General features: G+C 42.9%; 1 protein-coding gene, 1 long non-coding RNA gene and 2 other non-coding genes across 4 annotated transcripts in view; 3 read left to right on the plus strand and 1 right to left on the minus strand.

The window, feature by feature from the left end:
* Positions 1 to 298: 298 nt before the first annotated feature.
* Positions 299 to 19,402, plus strand: TTF2 (transcription termination factor 2). The gene is made up of 24 exons (XM_041410864.1): positions 299 to 985; positions 1,068 to 1,179; positions 1,380 to 1,466; positions 2,546 to 2,612; positions 3,077 to 3,730; positions 3,804 to 4,106; positions 5,015 to 5,141; positions 6,026 to 6,208; positions 6,427 to 6,584; positions 7,456 to 7,537; positions 7,805 to 7,918; positions 8,859 to 9,009; positions 9,695 to 9,800; positions 10,779 to 10,969; positions 11,835 to 11,988; positions 12,879 to 12,970; positions 13,695 to 13,777; positions 14,239 to 14,378; positions 15,121 to 15,291; positions 15,865 to 15,923; positions 16,799 to 16,952; positions 17,060 to 17,142; positions 18,138 to 18,212; positions 19,037 to 19,402. Exons 1-24 carry the CDS (start codon positions 958 to 960, stop codon positions 19,179 to 19,181), a joined length of 3,519 nt encoding a protein of 1,172 aa, XP_041266798.1. The 5' UTR covers positions 299 to 957; the 3' UTR covers positions 19,182 to 19,402.
* A 1,236-nt stretch (positions 19,403 to 20,638) lies between these two features.
* Positions 20,639 to 21,139, minus strand: part of LOC121339225 — a 3,082-nt gene continuing 2,581 nt past the window's right edge. The window contains exon 3 of the long non-coding RNA XR_005953147.1: positions 20,639 to 21,139. This exon is cut by the window's right edge and continues 744 nt beyond it. This is a non-coding gene — a long non-coding RNA (uncharacterized LOC121339225).
* On the plus strand, positions 20,709 to 20,791 carry TRNAL-CAG. Its single transcript has one exon. It is a non-coding gene; the product is annotated as a tRNA-Leu (tRNA).
* On the plus strand, positions 21,059 to 21,132 carry TRNAI-AAU. The gene has a single exon. It is a non-coding gene; the product is annotated as a tRNA-Ile (tRNA).

Consider the following 21,139-nt stretch of genomic DNA (forward strand, 5'->3'; position numbering starts at 1 on the left):
TTGTAGTACTCAACACTCCTTAAGCTGTGCACTTGCCTGGAAGTATTTTGTGTGCTTCCCTTTTATTCTGTACTCCTATTTGAAACAAGAGCCGCTGCTGAATGTCAGAAGGGCGCACACGAGAATGAATGCATTGTGGAGGAGTAGGTGCTGGCCCAAAACGCTGTGTTTAGGAGAAAAAAATTCCAAGGCATGTGTGGAAGCACAAAATCAGTAGTATTGCGTAAAAAGCACATTTTTCACACAGGTACTGAGACAAATGCAGCCTTCAAGCAGGTCTGGGGGGTTGCAAGAGTTTACACCATGGCTGAATTCGGCTGCCTATGTTAATGTCACTAATCTGTTATTAAGTGTAAATGTTGTTCATATTTTTGTACACACATTATAACCCTTCCATAACTGTTACCAGAGTCGTTCTCTCACTTGAGTTGTCATTAACAAAAGCAGTAATTGAGAAATGCACACGTTTTGTAAAACTGTATTTCCCATCTTAAATACAGAAAAGAAAAACAACTTATTTCCAGTTCCTGATGGTCTGTGGTGTTTGTACTATTATTTCAACTTGCATTCATCTTTAAATATTTTACTTTTAAGCATGTGTCCAGCTGGCAGGGTGATCCTGTCAGGCGCGGCAGCTGGAGCGGTTTCCAGGACGGGAATGTGTCCCGTGTGGAGCACGGCTCCCTCCTCACCGGGCGGCCTTTAGGAGCGCGGCCGCGCCGGGTGTGCCGCCGGGGCGGAGCCCCGCAGGGCCACGCCCCTTGCCCGTGTGGCCACGCCCCCTTAGCATCTCCCCTCCCGCCTGTTCCCGCCCTCGGGGGCGCGAGGGCTGTGCGCGAGGGGAGCGCAGCGCAGCGGCGATTGGCTGCCCCGCCCCTGCCCCGCGGTGATTGGTGGGAGCGCCGGCGCGGCGGGATTGGGCGGTTCAAAGGGCGGGCGCGGCCGCGCTGCCCGGCCATGGAGGCTGTGCTGTGCTCCGAGCACGGTGAGGGGCGCTCCGGGCTCTCCGCGAGGGGCGCTCCGTGGGGGGCTCGGCCTGACCAGTTCCGCTCTTCTCCGTTCCGCAGGGTCCCTCTGCTTCCTGAAAACGGGCGTCCGCGATGGCCCCAACAAAGGGAAGAGCTTCTACGTGTGCGGGGCGCAGGGCCCCGCTGCCTGCGGATTCGTCCTCCCAGCGCCGTAGGTGCAGGGCGGGGGCGGCAGCAGGGGGACGATGGGACAGGGGACACTTCCTGAGGGAAGTTCACTGCTGTGCCAACAGTCGCAAACTCGTTTTCTTACGTAGCCTTTGTTTTGTCGCAAGTGATTGCTTTGCGGTGGCAGTTTCCTGGGCAGTTCGTCCTGTCTGTATTCTTCCGCTTCTCCTTTCTTCCCTTCAGGGTTCCTGCTTCGCACTGCTTGGTCCATGAGGGGTGCGTGGTGGAGCTGCAAGTCCTGGTTCAGCAGCCGGACGGAGATGAATACCGGTAAGTTCCTCAAGTTTTTAAAAAACCGGATATCTGCCTTCAAACGGGTTAAACCTGTGTTCCTTTTTCCTTTTTTTTCCTATGTTCAGTGCTTAAAACAATGCTCTCAAACTGATTCTGACTAACGGTCGTTTTGTTTTTACAGTTTTACTTCAAAAAAACTTGAATCCTGTGATTAAGTAGTTTTTCTCTAATAAGGATTTAACATCCACCTAAGCTGTACCTGTGTTCTGTGGGGAAAGGAGAGCCCTTATTTAGGGCATCTCATTTTATGGCATCTTTGAAGACTTACTTTGTAGGCTGCTTCCTCTTAAAAATAAAGATTTTTAGGATCAGGAGGCTCTTAGCTCTCTTTGTCACTTATGAACAAGTGAGAGAGTTGAACTACAAATCATTCAAAATGAAAGCAGGGGTTTATTGCACATGTTGAAACAAATGGTATTGGAGAATGAGAGAGAACTTGCAGTTTCCTTCTGAAATTGAAGAGAATCATTGAGCTCTGAGGCCTTCACTTACCCTGTTTCCAAATGTTTGCCACTTTTATTAGCAGTTACATCTAATAGTATGAACCTGGGTCATGAGAGAATGGTTTTTTTTTTTGACAGAATTGAACATGGCTCTGTGATTGGGTTCATCCAAACTCGGGGTCAAATTCCCCAATGTTAGTTCTGATAAAGTACTTGGAGCAATCCTGGTTGGCTGCTAGTTTAAAAAAGTGTTGCTATAAAGATGAGGTAGCCTGTGCAGTGTAACTAAAAGAAGAGCTGTTTCCTTGCACCTTGAAATCACAAGATGCTTCTAAGGCTCTAAACATAGATAGTGTTTTTGCCTGAGCAGTTACTCTTCTATTGCTAAAATTTAGAAAAAACCCCAAACCCCAGGAATCTTTATTCAGAGAACACTGCTCCTGTAAAAAGCTCTGTTGCCAGCGTTCATGGCCTTTTGTTATGCAAAGGTCTGAATGTGAAGTACAGATTAGTAGAACTTGTCTGTGATAGTTTCTGGTGCAAAGTACTTTTAAAATAATAGAGCTTCTTTCTTGGCTCCTGGGATTGCAATCTTGTTTTAATCCTTGGTAGGTTGTTTTACCGGTGCCTTAAGAGTAAGTTGAATGGGAAGAAATGGTGTGGAAGCTTCCCATGGCAGGTAAGAATGTTTCGTTTGTACTACAGTATTGCCTTACTCCAGCATGGCTTTTCATTCCATATGCCATAATCACCTGTGAAACTACTTAGTGGGAGATTTTATATTTTCCAGCCAAGAAGTGTATGAGGCCTGCTGTCCTCTAGATGAGATTTCTCTCAGTTGTGTGAAGTACTCACTATTCTTCAGTCTTAGAAGAAGCTTGGATTTGATTCCTGGCTGTCTTCTTTTCTAGAGATTATGCTATTGGGACTTGATCCCAAAAAAACAATGGGAATGGCAAAAAAAGTAGAAAATCAGCTTTTGTTTTGGATTTCTTATGAAATGTTGTCCTGGTTCTGTTAAAATGGTAGGAAAGATGATCTTGGTAGTGGATGAAGTCTTGCTTGAGGCGATAAGGTTGTGTGTGTTATTAACAGGCTTTAACAATTTATACATTTGCATTTATTGCCATGTACATATTGCAGGATCCAAAAGCTACCAAAGTGTCAAAACCCTTGCAATCCCAGCTCAGAACAGTACCTTTCTTCAATCTCACTGGCCAAAGAAATCCATTCAAAGTGCTAGATGAGAATCGTGCACCATCATCCTGGGAAAAAATGAAGCAAAGAAATGGAGAGGAAGTTAAAGCAAAAGGAGATAAAGCAGAGAATGAGAGTGTGCTGGTGTCACATAAAGAAAAGAAATCAACCTCTGATTCCTCCTTAGAGACAGTACCTCTGGAAGAGCTCAAAAATAAAAAGAAATCATCCACAGGAAGTAAAAGTGACCCAGAACTTCAGGAGACTACAGTGTCTGAATCTAAACTTCGCCGTTCTGAGACCAGGAAGGGGAAAAATATACTTTCAGAGGAAGAGAAATATGGTGGCAGTGGCAAGGAATCCAAGAAGCCTTCTGACTGTGTGGACAAGGAGTCAGGCACAAGATCAAAACTCTTCCCACTAAGTCTTGGAAAGCAAAGTACAAGTACCAAGCCTCCAGGAGAGGAGAAGCTTGGGAAAAAGAACTTAGGAAGTTGTAGGGATAGAGAAACAAGAGAGGAAGATTGCACTGGTCAGAAGAATGATGAAATGACAGTGGTGTCTAAGGAAGATGCCCCTTCCCCAGCAGGAGTGCAGTTGGTATCTCGGTGTGCTGCCCTGAGGGGAGGGGCAGAGCTGCCCAAGGCACAGCTCAGCAGCAGGAGTGCAGTTGGTATCTCAGTGTGCTGCCCTGACGGGAGGGGCAGAGGCAGAGCTGCCCAAGGCACAGCTCAGGCCAGGGCTGCCGCAGCCTCCTGCTGAAGCCTCTGGCAGTGACAGTGATGAAGAACAATTTATTCGTTCCTCATCAGGTGAAAATAAACCTGAGAAATCAGTTGAGATTCCTTCAGGAAAATCAGGAAAGAGTGTGCAGGGGACAGCTTTGCCAGGAGCAGCAGCATCGCATCACATGGAAGGACCCCAGGACCCTAAAGTGCTTCATAACCATCTTGTACTCCAGCTGAAACAGAAAAAGGTCATTTATTGCACCTATTATTTGGGGGGTTTATTGTTCTGTTTTCAAGATGACTTCTGTTACTTGTGACAGACATCAGAATATGTCTCCTCACAGCAGAAACTCGAAATGGGATTTAGGAAGATGTGGCATGGAAGGGAATTCAGCCTTTGTACAGACTGGTTGTAATAAGCAGATACAAAAAAATTACTTCCAAGATAGTACTATCTTCTGCCTTTGGGGGTGCTCAGTTTTGACCCACGTGAGATTGTCTTGTCTTTTACTCTGAAAATAATTTGCATAAAATAGAATAGTGCACAACAAATTTAACCTTTGTAAATAACATGGCTGTTTGTGGTAGCCTCTCTTGGCCTTGTGCAGTAGGAGTGGTCTAGCTATGAAAGCTTACACTGGGGTGAAATAAACTACCTGCCTGTTTTGCTTTTTTTTTTTTTTTTTCAATAATTGCCAGTCACTATGTTTTACAGTTTTCATTATGAACTCCTCTGTTTGTCTGGAGTTCAGAACAGAACCTTGAAATAAAGTCAGAACTGTTGTTTGTGCAAGCATAGAAAGAAAGGTGCAGGTAGGTTAAATGTTGTAGATGTTTTGAGAGATGTTAAGATTGTCTGACTCACCTGACTGCATGTTTCATAAAAAGGAGGGAGTCCCTGTGTCCTTCCATATTTTCTAATGAAACACTAATGGTTAGCTTTCTAAAGAATACTAATGGTTAGTTTATTTTCTACTAAAAGACTGTTTAATTGCACTGAATGGCACTTGAAAGTTTTTGGAGACTACAGAACAGTATCAAAATGCCAATTAAAATGGGATAGCATTAGTTCTTTTTAGACTTCTGACCTGATTGTGCTGTGTTGGCAGAGAGCTTGGTGACCACACTCAAGTTTTGGTTTCTTTCTTTTTTGCAGAGTACATTGGCTACAGTGAACGTTCAGATGCTGCCAGATAAAGGGGAGCGCTTGTTAAAGCAAGTGCAGGATTTGGAAGCTGCACTCAGTGCTCTTAACATTTCAACAGCAGATACTAGTGAACAAGGTAGGGCTAATTTTTTTTTTTTTTTTTGCTCCAGAAGTTTACAAAACAGTGTTTCTTAAAATAGTTGTTAATATGGAGGAAGCATAGCATATACTTATATATGGCCTGTGGTCTATAAAACGTTTGTCTGTTGAGATTTACCGAAGATGAAAATTGTTAATTGCAAAGTACATGTCTGGGAGCAGATGAATGGAACAACTCAAATGTTTCTTCTGTAATGTAGTGGCTTCCCAAGGGAATTTCCTCCCACCCTTAGGATCTTGGTTTCCAGCTTTGGCTACATGACTGAGACAGGTATCTCTGAGAACATGACAATGAAGTGTTCACTCCCTCTGTGGCATTATGGAACTGTGCTGTTCATGCATGTTATTGTCACTGAATTCCAGTTACCAGATTCAAAATGAGCAGCTTCCAGCCATTCCTGAGAGAGAAAAGCTCTCTTGGCCCATTTGTTCTGGGATGTTTCAATAGTTTTTGTGTCCAAAATATTGACAAGACAGATGCCTTCAATATTAATGAATCATCTGGGAACAGTGTGCAAAACTAACCTTGTCTGCACTACTCTGATCACAGCTGCAGAGTTCACTGTGTTGCTGTAAACCACATAATGAGGCTGCAGCTGGACACATTGCCTGTCACAGCAGCTGGACACATTGCCTGTCACAGCAGCTGGACACATTGCCTGTCACAGCAGCCGGCCAAGAGCACATGTTGGTAGTTGCAGTGGCTCAGGTGATGTGGTAATCTGCTATTAAACTGGTGTCACCACTTCATAGTGGTGCAATAGACTGTTGGGCAAAATGAAGGCTCTTCTCTGGGCTGTAGAGCAAGGCTCTGAGATTCACTGTGCAACCTTTTCACCCTGTGATTCCTCTCTCCTTAAGGGCAGGATAGCACAAGCAGCAGCTGCTGCGAAGAGTCTTTATCTAACCCAGCTGGCAGGCCAGGTGGTACAAAGTTGATAACACCTCTCCTGCTTCAGGATCCTACAGCAAAGGCCTCTGCAGGCTCACAAAGTCACCCCTCAGCTGCTGCTACTTTGGGTTCCAGTGGCCAAAGTTTTGGAAGTAAGTATAGAAAGACTTTGCTGTTACAGAGAACCCTGTTGAGTACTATTTCTGAAATAATCCTGCGACTTGTAAATACATGTGAGAGTACTAAGCCTGTTTTGTTGCTGCATGCTGTCCCTCGGGCATCTGTAGACACTGAAGTCAATCTCTGGGATGAAAGATCTGTTAGGGAAAGTTAGCTTTGTGAACACCTCTCTGGTACTGTGTCTTTGCAGTGAGTGTTGGTGTGCAGAATCTGTATGGGGGAAGAATGACAGAAGACCGAATCAGGGCTGTACACAGTGCCACGTTTGAGGCTATTAATCATCTTCACAAATCTCTAGAATCCTGTCCAACAGAGGAGACAGCAGCTGAAGATCCCTCTGGGCTGAAGGTGGGTTGGCAAGGATGGAAGCTGTCATGCTGATGAATGAATCACAACCTCTGAGTGGTACTCTAGAGCATTCCTTCCTTCCTTCCTTCCCACTTTGACATACTTTGCATCCTGCTGGAAGGAGATACTCTAATTGCATTCCATCCATGTTGTTTGTACGTGACTGGCAGAACAGAGCTGTGAGGAACAGGCTGAGAACCTAATTTTTCATTCTTCCTGGTGAGCTATAAGAAATACTCTTTCAAAAAAGGTTTGCAGGTGATTGTGTTAATGGAATGTGGTGGATTCCAGAGTAGGTCTGATCTGTTTGGGGTTATATGCAAGGTATTGGAACAAAGGCACGTGGCTCTACAGGGTGGTGTGTAGGTGCATATATGTTGTGTCACTTGTCATGTTGTCTTGGGACCTTTTCAGTGGTGGGCAAGGCCACTGAATGTCCTGTGATGGTAGTATGTAGTCCCTCTTCTTGTTTTAAGAGTCTATAGGGGTCTTAGACTCGGTGAGAAAAGGGGAAGTGTTCTCAATCCCTTTCCTTGACAGTGGTAGCTGTTGTAAGCAAGGCAGTTAGGGGTGGATTTTCCAGCTGAACAAGCCATTGTTATCTGCTCTCTGAGAGCACTCTGAGGCATTAATTAGGCTGGTTAGTGCAGGAGACATTAGGAAGACTCATCTATGGTACTGCTTGCCTCCTGTCTGCAGAAGTTGCTTACCTTGGGTATCCCAGCCCATGTGGAAGAAGGTCAGGTAGGTAAACTCCTTCTAGCAGGATTGTAGTAAAACAGTTGTAACATGACAATTGGTAAAGGAAGCAGAAGTGTCTAAATTTTGCCAGGTGTTTCCTTCAAATCCTCTGTCTCTCTCACCCCCTCAGGTCCCACTGCTGCAGCACCAGAAACAGGCGCTTGCATGGCTCCTCTGGAGAGAGAGTCAGAGGCCATGTGGAGGAATTCTGGGTGAGCAACAGAATGGCAAAGTGGATTTTGTGGGGCAGATCTATGGCGGCAAAGTTTTGCATGTAACTTACTTGGAGGCCAATAACTGGTACACGTGTCAAAAGGGCTTGTTTTCTGTGCCCTATTACCAAGTACAGGTATTAACCAATTACTAAATCATACCCTGACATTTTCATCTCTGGATACTTTCTGTTGTAGTGTTTCACTCAGTGTAGATCCAAGGGGTCTCATTTCTGCAGGTGGTAACTTGCTTACGTCTTTTTGCAGCGGATGACATGGGCTTGGGGAAGACTCTAACGATGATTGCTCTCATTCTGGCCCAGAAGCAGCTGAAGACAGAGAAAAGAAAGGAGGCGTTAGAAATATGGCTATCCAAAAATGGTACAGATTTTTTTTTCCATCCTACAGCATGTACATTATGATGAAGTGCCATCTGAAATGCCTAAAGCATACAGGTTAAGGGGTTGTAGAACAACACACCGTATCTGTGCTCACTTTTTTCCCACAGGAAACTTTCATTTAGCTACATTGTACTGTGCCTCCTTGCATGGCCTTTCTCTGATCAGGGTCATTTTTGTCTCTCATTGGATGTGTAGGATTTTCCAACTCATTACTTTATATTGTTTGGAGATTTTGGGTTCTTTACTGTTTTCCTGAAATAGTTAAAGCCAGCATATCACAGAATCACAAGGTTGGAAGAGACCTTCAAGATCATAAAGTCCAACCCATTCCCTGACACCTCAGCTAAACCATGGCACTGAGTGCCACATCCAGTCTTTTTTTAAACACATTCAGGGATGGTGACTCCACCACCTGCCCAGGCAGACCATTCCAGTACTTTATCACTCTATGTGTGAAAAACTTTTTCCTAATATCTAACCTATATTTCCCTTGATGCAGCTTGAGACTGTGACCTCTTGTTCTGTCAGTTACTGCTTGGAGAAAGAGACCAACCCCCACCTGACTACAACTACCTTTCAGGAAGTTGTAGAGAGTGATATGCTGGGTTTGCAAAAGATTTCACAGTTTTTTAAACCTATGCATAGTTTTCATAGGGACTTCAAATAGTTACTACTCACCTCTCTGTAACTGATCTTTTTTCTTTCCAGCTCTCCCGCAAAGATTCCTTTTATCTTGTCCACAGACACTGGGGATGTTAGTCCTTTTTTAAAGAGTATTGCTGCTGTGTCCACAGTCTGTATTGTCTGTATCCTCATGGAATTGGTCGGACACTCTTCTCAGTTGTGAATTTCCAAAAATTCTGTCTTTGTCCTAGTCTAATGTGAAGACATTGAAACCTGTTTGCAATATTTTCTTTTAGACTTCACTGTTATCCCTTCCCATGGCACTTTAGTAATTTGTCCTGCATCCTTGATCCACCACTGGAAGAAAGAGATTGAGAGACATGTGGCCTTTGGCAAACTGAGGGTCTGTCTGTACCATGGGGCAAACAGAGATAAGCATGCAGAGGTGTAAGTGCTAAACCATAAATATGACCAAGAAAAGCAAACTACTATGTAGCAAGAGACTGTGCTTATCAAAGTTGAAATGGAAGTGGATGTAGAATGATGGGAGAACATGAAGTATTGAAATGTGGGAGGTCCAGAAAGTCAGGCTGATTTGTGCTGTCAAGGTGTATTTAGTAAAATGCTCATGCCCTGTGCCCATGCTCAGTGGTTCTGGTGGAGGCTGCTGTTGCCTCTGATAGCAAAAAAAAGGTGTATATTCTTCAAAATATCTCTTGCTTGCAAAGATTGTCAATGGCAGTTTCTTCCATGCTTGTGCTTGGTAGCTGTATTTTTTGTCAGCAGTGTGTATAATCCAGTGTATTTTCTAGACCTCTTCAGGCCATGCTGAGCAGTATTACTGGGTGCCAGGCTCTAAGTAGGGCTCATGCCATGTGGTGTGCCTTCAGGTCCATGGGCTTTTACTGTCCTCTTGAGCTTGATGTGTCTACTTCCAGTATCCTTAAAATGGGGATGATGCATTTTTCCTGTTTAACTGCAATGAAGCTCAGATTTCTGTAAAACTCAGGGTTTCAGCTCCTGTAGCACTGTGTTGTTCTTAAATGCATTCTTTAGCATGCATTTAGTCTCTCTTGCAAAAAAAAAATCCTTATTGATTCTTGCTCCTGATCACTACTTTGTTTTAATTCAGGCTTTCTGGATATGATGTTGTTGTCACAACCTACAGCCTTCTCTCCAAGGAGGTTCCCACAACCAAAGAGGAGGGGGAAGTCCCTGCTCAGGACTATGATGTGGGGGTGAGAAGCCATAATGTCAATAGGGAATTGCCTTAAAGTTTTGTTCTGAGGTGTTACAAACCATTGTTGTTTCAAGTAGCACCTTATATGTGCTACAGTGAGCAGCAACCTGATTTTTTTTTTTCATAACTACCTGTTGATTATTTTTGTAAAAGCAAAGTGATGAGAGGAAGCGCTGTGAATATATTCACAATATATATGTTCTGTATAATTATGCTACACTGAATACAGACAGAATAAATGTCTTAAGAAGTAATTTTAAGAATGCAGTGGTGAATCTCATTCTTCTTTTGAGGTGAAGGAGTAGTAGAATCTCCTGTTTGATGTTCTTTGTTGCTTGAAGCATTAATGCCACCCCAAACTACCAGAAACCTCAGGATCTTGGTCAGTCTGAACTGAGACTGAGGCAGCTTCCATGCTGCGTTGAAGAAACAGCAGTGTGCTGGCTGGGCTATGAAAAGAATGATGTGATTGCTGAGTGCTGACTGAAATGACTACACAGTGTAGAGGAAGTCCCTTGCTGTCTCCTACCTCTCTGCCCAGCTCTAGATGTAACTCTTGAAGAAAACAGACTTGAAATTTTCTGAAATTTCTAGGTGGCATCTATAAAATTTTGAGAGATCAGAATAATTATATATGGTCCTTCATCTCAGCACAGCAAAACTTTACTGATATGAAACACCTCTTGAAACAACAATATTATAAGATAAAATGTTAAAAGCAAGAAAACTAACAAAATACACAAAATACTAGAAGTTATTATTGAGATCAGGCAAATAAGTTAGTTTTTGGCTTGTAAACTTTAAACATGGAAGCTTTAAAGAGATGATTTTTGGAGACCATTTCTTACACGACAGTAAGAGCACAAACTACTGCTGACTAACATCATGAAAATACTTAGTGCTGGAAAAATGTGTTTGCTTGTGCCTCCTTAGAGAACCTAGGTTTTGCTTCAGTTATAATCTGCTTTTCTTTCAGAGTGGATCATTTCCCTGTTCCCCTTTGCTCAGGGTAGCTTGGGCTCGAATTATATTGGATGAAGCTCACAATATTAAAAACCCACGGGTTCAAACCTCTATAGCTGTGTGCAAACTGAGAGCCAGTGCCAGATGGGCTGTCACTGGGACACCGATACAGAACAACTTGCTGGACATGTACTCTCTCCTGAGGTGAGCTGGCTGCACATGATCAGATGGACAGGGATCCAGTCTTAGTAATTCTTCTCTGATGAAGTGCTGAAGTTGTTTCTAAGTTTGAGATGTCTCTAAGATAGGTAGAGTAGTAGGATTAGTTATATTAATGATAAGCACTGGATTGCAAAGGCTGCACAAGGCTGACCATGTGTCTGCTGTTGCATGTAGCTTTTCTGCCTCCATGGAGAATAAAGGGGAAATTACCTTGGATCTCCTTTGTCTTCAAGATGAGTATGCACAAAACCAATTTTAATGAGCAGAGGTTCTATACGTTAATCCCTGTTGTTACTAGGGCATCCTGGGAGGACCTTCTTGGAGTATTGTGCTACAAGGGCATTGAAGGAAAGGGTGAAAACTTTGGATTCTCTGCACAGTGATAAACAGGTGGTCCTCATTGCTGAGGGGGAAAAGGTTACAAATGGTGCTGGAGAACCAGAGAGAACTTGCATTTGAAATTAATTTTGGATACTTGAAATTTTAACTGTCAAGTAAGAAGTTTGTTATTTTGAAATAACAGATGAATATGCTTTTTGGAAAGTGCCTCTGCATCTAGATATCCTTTGTTTGCTGGTGATGCTTGAAACGTAACAGGCTAAGAGGAAGTGATGGGTACAGTATCAGAAACAGTTACTTACAATATAAATGATGATAGGACATCTAAGCAAACAAGTTATCACCACTATTACACTGGAAATGTTTTACTGCTCCTTGGTCATGCAGTTATGGCATTTGGAAATGGCTTGTTTTGGTAGCAAAGAATAGCAAGAAATTTGGTTCTGGTCACTACAAAGTGAAGAACTCTTCTTCCCTTGGTATGAAGTCTCTTTCCTTCCTGTCGCAGGTTTCTACGTTGCTCTCCTTTTGATGAATACAAAGTTTGGAAGTACCAGGTAGATAACAGCACAAGGAAGGGAGGGGAGAGGCTAAGCCTCTTAACCAGGAGCCTCTTACTGCAGAGAACTAAGGACCAGCTGGATTCAGCTGGCAAGCCCCTGGTAAGAACTTTACCCTCCAAAACTACACCATCATTCCATTGTTTTCCTTGCAGCAGACAGTTAGTTATTTACTTGCATAAATTTGTTAATGGGTGGGGTTCCCTATCTGCTGCAATCTCTTGAGCAAGAGAAGCAAATGTCTGTGGGAAGATTTGATTGCTTACCCAGAAAGCAGAATTAAAGAGAATAATGAAACCTTTCAGTTATAAGTCACATGCAGACAAAAATATGCCAAATAATTGCATATAGATGGCCACTCAGTGGAAAGTTAGTCCAGATCACTGGACTAGCCTGGATCTGAGGCCCCAAGCTGCCACATGTCAAATGGACCTGGTGTGTGCTGGAGCATTGGCTTTCTGCATTGCTTTTTACAAACAGTCTGTTGAATGGAATATTAGTCATAGGTGTGTCTTAAGCCTTTAAAAGATATCGTTTTGGTGTACTGTCTGATTTTGAATGGGGAAATAAGGTACTTTAACAACAAAAAAATTAATCCCTTTGTGGTAGTTGTTGAGCAGTTCATAGATAGTATGAACTTGTTATTGGATGAGCTAGAATAAAGATTTTATTGTGAGTGTTATCCAGGCTCCTTGGAGTTCTGTGAGTGTCTGTTTTGTCATAACTGTGTTAATACACAGTGAACTTTAGTGAACAAATCTTCTATCTTCTGAGACTTGGCGTGTTGTGTTAAATCTTGGATTGCTGCTGTTTGTGATGCTCTGTAAGGCTTTTGCACTACATACATCTGATCATGTGAATACGGCTTTAGTGAACAAACAGCTATCTTCTGAGACTTAGAGTGTTGTGTTAAATCTTGGATTGCTGCTGTTTGTGATGCTCTGTAAGGCTTTTGCACTACATACATCTGATCATGTGAATTTTCACTTCAGGTATCTCTGCCCCAGCGTAGGACACAGTTGCATCAGTTAAAACTTAAAGCAGAGGAGCAATCTGTGTACAATGTGCTCTTTGCAAGATCCAGGTATGAATGTGGATAGAGATATGGTATTTTGTGGGTTTGTTTCTTATTGATATGGAAATCAGAGGAGAAATTCACTTCAGATGAGGAGAGCTTTTGGATAAATTCCTGTTAATTTTTTCCCTTCTGATTTATCTGTCTAGTGTGTTTGAAAATATACTGCTTGTTCAGGTAGCAGGCAAAACAGTTTAATTTTTTTTCTCCCATATATTCATGTTTCATATGAGCTTTGTATTCTCGCCTTACACTTAATCTCACTGATTGCAAGACTCCAAAGACTTGGAATTGCAACAAGTAGTTCTTAAATGATGATGTGTGAGCACCTGTATATGAGAGAATTATCATCTTTGCTCTGTGATTCCTGTACAGTTAGAAATTATGCTGGCCTCTCCAGATAGCTATAATGCAAGCCAGCATAACTTTGTGTTTTCCTAGGCTCTTTCAGCAGTCTCACTGTAAAGACTTTTCCTTCCTTTTAAATATACATTTAAAAGTGTTCTCATACTCAAAAAGCAGACTTGCTTTCTCTTGTGACTTCCAAAATGCATCTTTAGTTTTGATCATACTCAGGTTAAACAAGACTGGGGGGTTTTTTTGTGATCATTTTTGTGACTGAATGATTAATGAAACCTTCCTTACCTTAATGCATCATCAGCTTGCTAAGTTGAGGTCCCTCTTGCCTTTTTTCATGCTGTGAATCCCAGTGTCTTTGTCTTTTTTTTTACAGGTCAACACTACAGTCGTACCTAAAGAGACAAGAGCAGAAAAATGAAGACAGAGAGTATGATGGTGGTAACCCCTTTGAGAAAGGTTTGAGCATGACCTTCCCTGAAAATATTTTCAGAAGTGGCTCTTAAGTGCACAGCTCAGAAAGGGGAACAGACCTGGGATCAGGACTTAGAAATTCTTCAGAAAATGCTCCCCTCATGTTACAAAGACTTATATCTTAGTATTCTAAGTGTGTTCTCATTGTTGTGGCTCTTGGAAAATCTCTTAACTCTTCTGTGCCTAATATTTCCTTTGAACTAAAGGTCTGGTTGCTCAGGTAACATGTCAGCATGAGTGTATGGTATATAATACTCTGACTTGTGTTGTTGTCTTTTTTTCCCTTTTCTTACTTAAATTGGGCATTGATGGGTTCCTATGTTAAATCAGGTATTTGCTTGCCTGTTAATTCTTGAATCTTCTTTGTGAGCCTCTTCCTGGAGGTGAATGGGCAGTGCTCAGAAATGCCTCCAGTAGCTCTTGACGTTGTCTTCCTTCCTTGGCAGTTGCACAAGAGTTTGGAGTCAGTCAAAAGGAATTTCTAGCAGGCTCACAAAGTGCCTCCCAGGTCTCAAGTACTGTCCATGTCTTGTCCATGCTCTTGAGACTCCGTCAGTGCTGCTGCCATCTCTCCTTACTGAAAGTGGTAATTGCATTGTAGTGGTGGTGGGGGGTTTGTGTTTTTTTTTGTTTGTTTGGTAACACCTTTGTTTCTCTTAGCTATGAGAGTATGAACAGAGTCAATTTTAGGACTCTGTTTTGAAACCTAAGATGTTTTAGATGGGCTTACCTTCTACTGAAGAGTTCCCCAGCATGACTTATATGGGCAGCTGTGTCTTTGGAAATACCTTTATTCAGTCAAAAAAGGGAACTAGAATTTTAATGGTAAAGAAATGTTAATCTCCTTAACCTCTTGAAAAGTCCACAAGTGTAGCCTGTTTCAAGGGCTTTTGTGTTGGAGAGCTCTGTCAGTGCTTTGAGGTTGCGTTGTATGAAGCAGACTAATCTTTCAGGAGTTCTTGGCTCTGAACTATATATATACACAAATATAGCAGCTGTAGACAAAGTTTAGCTATTAGGGGAACAGGCAGGAATTCATGTGCTAAATGTGTAATCCTGCAGTTGTTAAATGCTGAGGCTGAGGGAAGTCCGAGGAGACTGGTTCACAGGAAGTGGCTCACATGCTTTCCATACACTGTCCCTTTTGGGGCAGAATAAATGTCCAAAGGAACTGTTTGATCCAGTAGGGTTTCTTAATTGTTCTGTCTTCATATTGCATAGCATCCTTCAAACCCAGTGTTCTCAGCAGATACTGTGTTGTCTGGATCAGTACTGAGTTCGATCTCAGGCTTGACTGTGATCCTTAATATTTTGCTTTCTTCCCACAGGCTCTGGATCAAGTTAACTTGAACAGTGAAGGCCTTGTACTCTCCATTGAGGAACAGCTTGGTGCTTTGACACTGTCTGAGCTCCAGACTCCTGATTCCAAGTCAACAGTCTACCTCAATGGCACAGCTTTTCAAACAGATATCTTTGACATCACCAGAGAGAGCACCAAGGTATTCTGATTGTGGCATTCTTACCTTCCTTGAGAAGCTTGAATTTCAGCACTTTGCCTCTTAGATGGTAGTTGCAGATCAGGCTAAGTTGCCAGCTGAGATGAAATTAGATGAGTAGGTTGATAGCCTGCTGAACCCCTTCTGAGAAGGCTCCAACTTCTCACATGTTAGGGGTACTTTTATTAAAACTGTGAGAATGTGACTGCTGAAAAACTGTAGGTGAAAATCTTAAGCACTGGATTCCCAGAAGGTCAGAAGAGCTTGCATGTGAGATCCTGGTGCTTGTGATGAGCTAGAAAAAAGGGTTGGCAGCAAGAGGAGAGGTTGCAATAACTTCCCACAGGAAGGTTGGAATCTGTAAGACAGGCTTGTATGATTTGATTTCCTGGCCCTGTTTTCTGTGGGGGGAGTGTTCTTACCAATGACTATTAAAATCTCTTCAAACTCTAAGCACAGAAGAAATTTCAGTTGAAAAGCTATTTTGATTACTTTCTACTTTTAATAAAGAATATCCAAGCATGAGCTGGATTATGAGAGCAAGTAGACTAATGTTTTGGATTTTTTTTCCTACAGATAGCTCAACTCTTGGCTGAATTGAAAACTATTCAGAGCCACACAGAGCCTCATAAAAGGTTAGCAACCATGTCATTTTCTTTAGTCATAGTGATTGAGAGAAGCGCACTGTTTCTTAACAACAGCAGAAATAGCTTAAAATAATTGAATACAAAACTCATGGTATGATAAAATGGTGACAGTGCTGCAGTAGTTGAACACAAGTCTTGAAGAAAAAAAAGTCTAAGTCAAAAGAGGGGGGAGTTCAAGATACAGATAAGTGGAAACATAAGGGAATGTGTGAGAAGTCTCAGGCCTTGAGGCCCAGGAAGACTATTCTCCAGAAACAGGATTGGGAATAATTTAGTTGTGATGAGAAGTATTTGCCCACCCCACAACCCAAAAGAAGTGGAGGACTAAAGTAGAGGTTAAAACTGAACCTGTTAGAGATAAAGGAATGCATTGATCAGAGGACCTATAGAAAGCTTTTTTCCAGTCTTTTCCAAAAAGCATTCCCGTCATAAGAATGCAAGCACCAACATTGCTTTTGTTCCCTTTCAAGAAACTATTAAACAAATTACTGCCTCACAAACTGCTTAGTCCAAGAAACTGAGGAGTGAGAGGCTATAGTGAATCTAAATTTGATGTTGGTATTTTTGTGATTTTTCAGAAAAAGCTGTGTTGTGACTCAGGTTTGTGGTTGGGAGGTGAAAATGTCAAATCCAAAAATAGAGGTGAAAGTTATAGACTTAATTTATATGAAGTTTATTGGTTATTAGTCTTCCACAGCATGTTCTACCACTACACCTCTGTTTCTGAATTGGGAAGGGGCTTGGCTCCAGTTTGCAGTGGGGAAGGGTGCCTGAATATTTGTGGCCCCCTTGGGTGAGACGCTGCAATGACCAAACCGTTCCAGTACGGAGTGCTGGTTGTGAACTCCCTGTTCTCTCTCCAGTGTGGTTGTCTCTCAGTGGACGAGCATGCTCAAAGTTGTAGCTGTGCACCTGCAGCGCCTGGGGCTGAAGTATGCCATAGTGGATGGCTCTGTCAATCCCAAACAGAGGATGGATGTGGTGGAAGAGTTCAATAACAATCCCAAAGGGCCTCAGGTATGCATTCAGGGCAGGGAAGCAGTCCCTTGCCCTGCTATGAGCAGCTGTGATGTCTGACTCCGTGGCTGTAAACGGGTTCCTTAATGCTCTTTTGGCCTTTGAAGGTAATGTTGGTCTCGTTGCTGGCTGGAGGCGTTGGCCTGAACTTGACTGGAGGAAACCATCTCTTTCTCCTTGACATGCACTGGTAAAGAGAAATACAAATGGCATCTTGGAGAGGATATGTATGTGCATGCTGCTTGCTTTGTCACTGAATGTAATGTTTGATGCAGCTGGGTTAGGAGGGAGGTGTTTAGCTTATAGTTGGGGTTAGTGGTTAGTTGGGGAAAAGTGTTTGTACTGTGGCCCTCATCCAAGATACTGATTTTTCAATCCAGTGCTCACTGCTCTGAAATACAGTTCTTTAGGGCCAAGAAAAAATAGAGGAATATAACAGCAATCCAGGTATGCAGCTCTGTATCACAAAATGCCACCGGGGACTTGGCAGTCCCTGGCTTCATTTCTTGCAGTAATAGAAGTGGTGCAGTAATGCCTACAGGCAGTTTGGCTTGAAAAACATCAATGGTATGAAGTGTAGTCAGTAACTGGGCACAGCTAGAGTACCTCTGGGTTTTACATATGAGAAGAGTGTGTGCAAATCCTGATATTTGTGTTGTTTCATCAAAGTCAGGTTTTCTCATCAAAGTCACAGTTTTTTTTAAACTAAACGTTACTCATGAGAACTTAAAAAGCAAACTAATGTGCCTCATACAAAACCAGCTGCTGTGTAGTATCATTAAGGAGATGCTTCTACAATATGGAGGTTACACCAACAAGTATTCCCTGTAAGGTTATCAGATGGACCCACCTCTTATGTAAATATTCCTGAGTGATGGCCTTTTTCACTGGGGTTTGCCTTTTTGCTTCACTCTCTTTTCTCACCACCTACTCAGCTTTCTCAGAGTTACAACTGTTGGCCAGGCTTAGGGCTACGTGGACCAGTGGTCTCAGTCCAGTGGTCTGCAGTCGGCTTTGTGTGAAACCCAGGGCAAAGGGCAGTGCTGACAGGGTGAAGGCTGGCCATCAAGCTGGTAAACCTAAGGTAGCCTGGAAGCAGTTTTAGTTCTACAGAGGAAGAAAACAGGATTCCCTGGAGGGAGGAAAATGACGCAATTTTTTTTGTTTTTTTTAATTACCTTGTAGGAATCCTGCTCTGGAGGACCAGGCATGTGACCGCATTTACCGTGTGGGGCAGAAGAAGGATGTTGTGATACACAGGTCAGCATTTTACTTAGCAGAACGAGGTGCTGCTGCTTATGCATTGTCTGGCTTTAGTCAGTGAGACAAGACCTTGCTTTTTCTACTTAGAGCTAGACACAAGGTCTGACAGTGGCTTTGAGATTTGGGCAGTGAAATAAAAATGTTTTCATGTGTTCTGTGTGGCACTTGCATGCATGTTGCTGTCTTGACAGCTAACAGGGGTTTCTTGTTTTTTAGCCTGTGGATTATTGGGAATGTCCTGTTCATTCCTGAGAACAGTTTGGGCGCCAAACCATTTCTCTTAATTGAGTGGAGATTTTTTCACTGTGATCTCTAAGCCTGAACCCTTCTAAAAAACACATAAAGCATTTCTAATAAGTGGTAAAGTTGACTTTTAGAAAAAGCATCTGTAACTAAGTACTGAACGATTAAATTAGTTATTATAAATGCACAGTACGTTCAAAGACTGGAATCTAAAATGTTCTTTTGGGTATTATTTTTGTATAATAGGTGCCATCATTTATTGTGCAATAATTACAGGATTTTGTCAGAGGATTGCTGTTATTTCAGCTGACCAAAGTTGAGACCTGAAGTGCATCAGACTTACATTTGAAATTGTGGTTGGATATGAGGATAGCTGTTTTCTGTTCAGAGATTGTCTCAGTTTGAGACAAAATAGGAGGAGAAGTATTTTGTCAGTCATATAATTGGCTAGTTATTAATTCCTAAGTAAGATGAATCTTTTGAAATGTACTGGGGACATGTTTATATAACACTGACATTTTTTTGTAGCCCTTGAGATGGTGTGGATTTGTTTTGTCCTTTTTAAAATTTTTTTTTAGGTTTGTCTGTGAAGGAACGGTAGAAGAAAAGATCCTGCAACTCCAGAAGAGGAAGAAAGGTCTTGCCCAGCAGGTTCTGTCAGGCAAAGGAGAGACCTTCACTAAGCTCACTCTGGCTGACCTTAAAATTCTCTTTGGCATCTAATTATCTAATTATTTGCTATACCCAACAGAAAGTAACTTATACCTGCGAGTAACTGCAGATTTCATCATAAGGCTTCTGTTCTGAGGTGGTCGTTTATTTTGAACAACTACATTTTTGTAACTGTTCTGGAAAGTTATCAACTTCAATAGCTAGTTTCAATATTGATCATTTATACAAAGGTTAATAAAGTTGTAAGTTAAGGTATTGTTTTGAAACAAAAATGTTTCTTGGTTTTCTCTGAATGCCTCTTACTTGGAACACTTTTCAGGACAGGAGATGCACAGGCGTAAGTGCAACAAGAAAGGGAGACAAACATGAGGTAGGGAAGTTCAGAGGTTGTGTGGGCATGAAGAAAGGGAAAAAAAATGAGTATTCTATAAGACTATATACATTTTAGAATTGTGAGTGTCAAAATTAAGGAAGGACTCAAAAGAATACTGTTGCTGTTGAGCTTGTTAAAGAAAGACAAGGGATACACATTTTATGGAGCAAAAGAAGGGGTCAGTTTATTCCCATGTCTCTTTATATAGAGTTTTAAAGAACACCCTGTGTCTATCCCTGATTGGGTAGTAACAAGTTGTTACCCTGTACTGACTGGTCACTCAATCCCCTGGTGTGTACATGCAGAAAAAGTTGTTTGTGATATATTTTCATTTTTCTGCCTAAGGGTTGCAAAAAGTTCATGCAGGTGGCTAGTGTTTTTCACAGTCCCAGAGTTTTTTCTCAGAGCAAGCAGGTTGTTTTCCACTGCTGCAGGACTCCCTTCTCACAAAGAGCTGGCAGCTTTCTCATGGTTTTGGTCGGCTCATGTCAGGGTTCAGTTTGTAAGGCCTCTGGCCTGCTGTTCCACCATCACAAATACTTCACTTTCTCCTTTGTTCTTGAGGAGGACTTTTTCTACCCTGCTCAAAATATTTACTGAAGCAGGGACTTAGATTTCTTTTATGTTTCTGTAAACAGAACCTGAGTTTCTAATTGTTGTGGGGATTTTTTTCCTGACTATTAGTTTTGAGGACAGTCTGAAGTTGAAGGTCTAGCACCTACCTTTAGCTGCCCTCTCATGAACTGGCAAATTTCTGCTGCAAAGTGATGTGAATTGACTTTGAATACCAAAATCACACAATTATTTTTAAGTAATAATCAAGAGGTGACTTCGGTTTGCACAGTTATCTACAGGTTTGAGCAAAACTGTATCTCTAATGTTAGTACTGGGCTCTGGACTGCTCTAATGCAAGGTCTTTGTAACCCAAAAATCCTTGGTCTCTTGTGGAGGGTTGAGAGCGCCCTTCACCTGTGCCTTCTGGGGGGGTGACAAAACAGTGGTTCCTGCTGCTGAATGCTTCAGGGTGGCCTTTCAAGGGCGCTTGTACAGCGCCTGGGGCTGCAAAAGGCAGCTGGGGTGCTCTGCTGTCCCGGCTGGCATCCTGTCCAGGTGCCAAAAACGATGGGCGCTCACCCTGCGCTGGCTCGGGGGAGCTCCGGGGTGCGGCGGAACCGAATCGGGCCGGCCAGAACACTCCTGCAGCAGTCAGGATGGCCGAGCGGTCTAAGGCGCTGCGTTCAGGTCGCAGTCTCCCCTGGAGGCGTGGGTTCGAATCCCACTCCTGACATCGTCTTTTCTGCTTGTGCCCTGTGAGGCGCTGTTTTGATGCGTGGTGCCGTCAAACGCGGGTGGGCGCTGGCAGGGCGCCATCCGTGCCCAGCCGCGGGTGGGCCAGCGGAGGAGGCAAGTGCGCCAGGGTCACGCGTGGTGCCCACGCATTTGCGCCTCTGTTCCGTGCGGAAAATGCAGCCGCGGATCGGCGCCGCGGTAGCCAGTCAGAACCGCCCTGCTGCATCTGACATGTAAAACACTGATTAAAAAACCTCAACCAACTGGCCGGTTAGCTCAGTTGGTTAGAGCGTGGTGCTAATAACGCCAAGGTCGCGGGTTCGATCCCCGTACGGGCCAGCCGTCC

The sequence above is a fragment of the Onychostruthus taczanowskii genome, unplaced genomic scaffold (genome assembly GCF_017590055.1).
Source record: "Onychostruthus taczanowskii isolate IOZ18803 unplaced genomic scaffold, ASM1759005v1 scaffold34, whole genome shotgun sequence".
In the NCBI taxonomy this organism is placed as follows: domain Eukaryota; kingdom Metazoa; phylum Chordata; class Aves; order Passeriformes; family Passeridae; genus Onychostruthus; species Onychostruthus taczanowskii.

Coding starts and splice junctions, on each gene's coding strand:
- TTF2 (XM_041410864.1), top strand. CDS start 958: ATGGAGGCTGTGCTGTGCTCCGAGCACG. Junction 9,010..9,694: donor AGAGATAAGCATGCAGAGGT/GTAAGTGCTAAA, acceptor GTTTTAATTCAG/GCTTTCTGGATATGATGTTG. Junction 13,778..14,238: donor TGGTAACCCCTTTGAGAAAG/GTTTGAGCATGA, acceptor CTTCCTTGGCAG/TTGCACAAGAGTTTGGAGTC.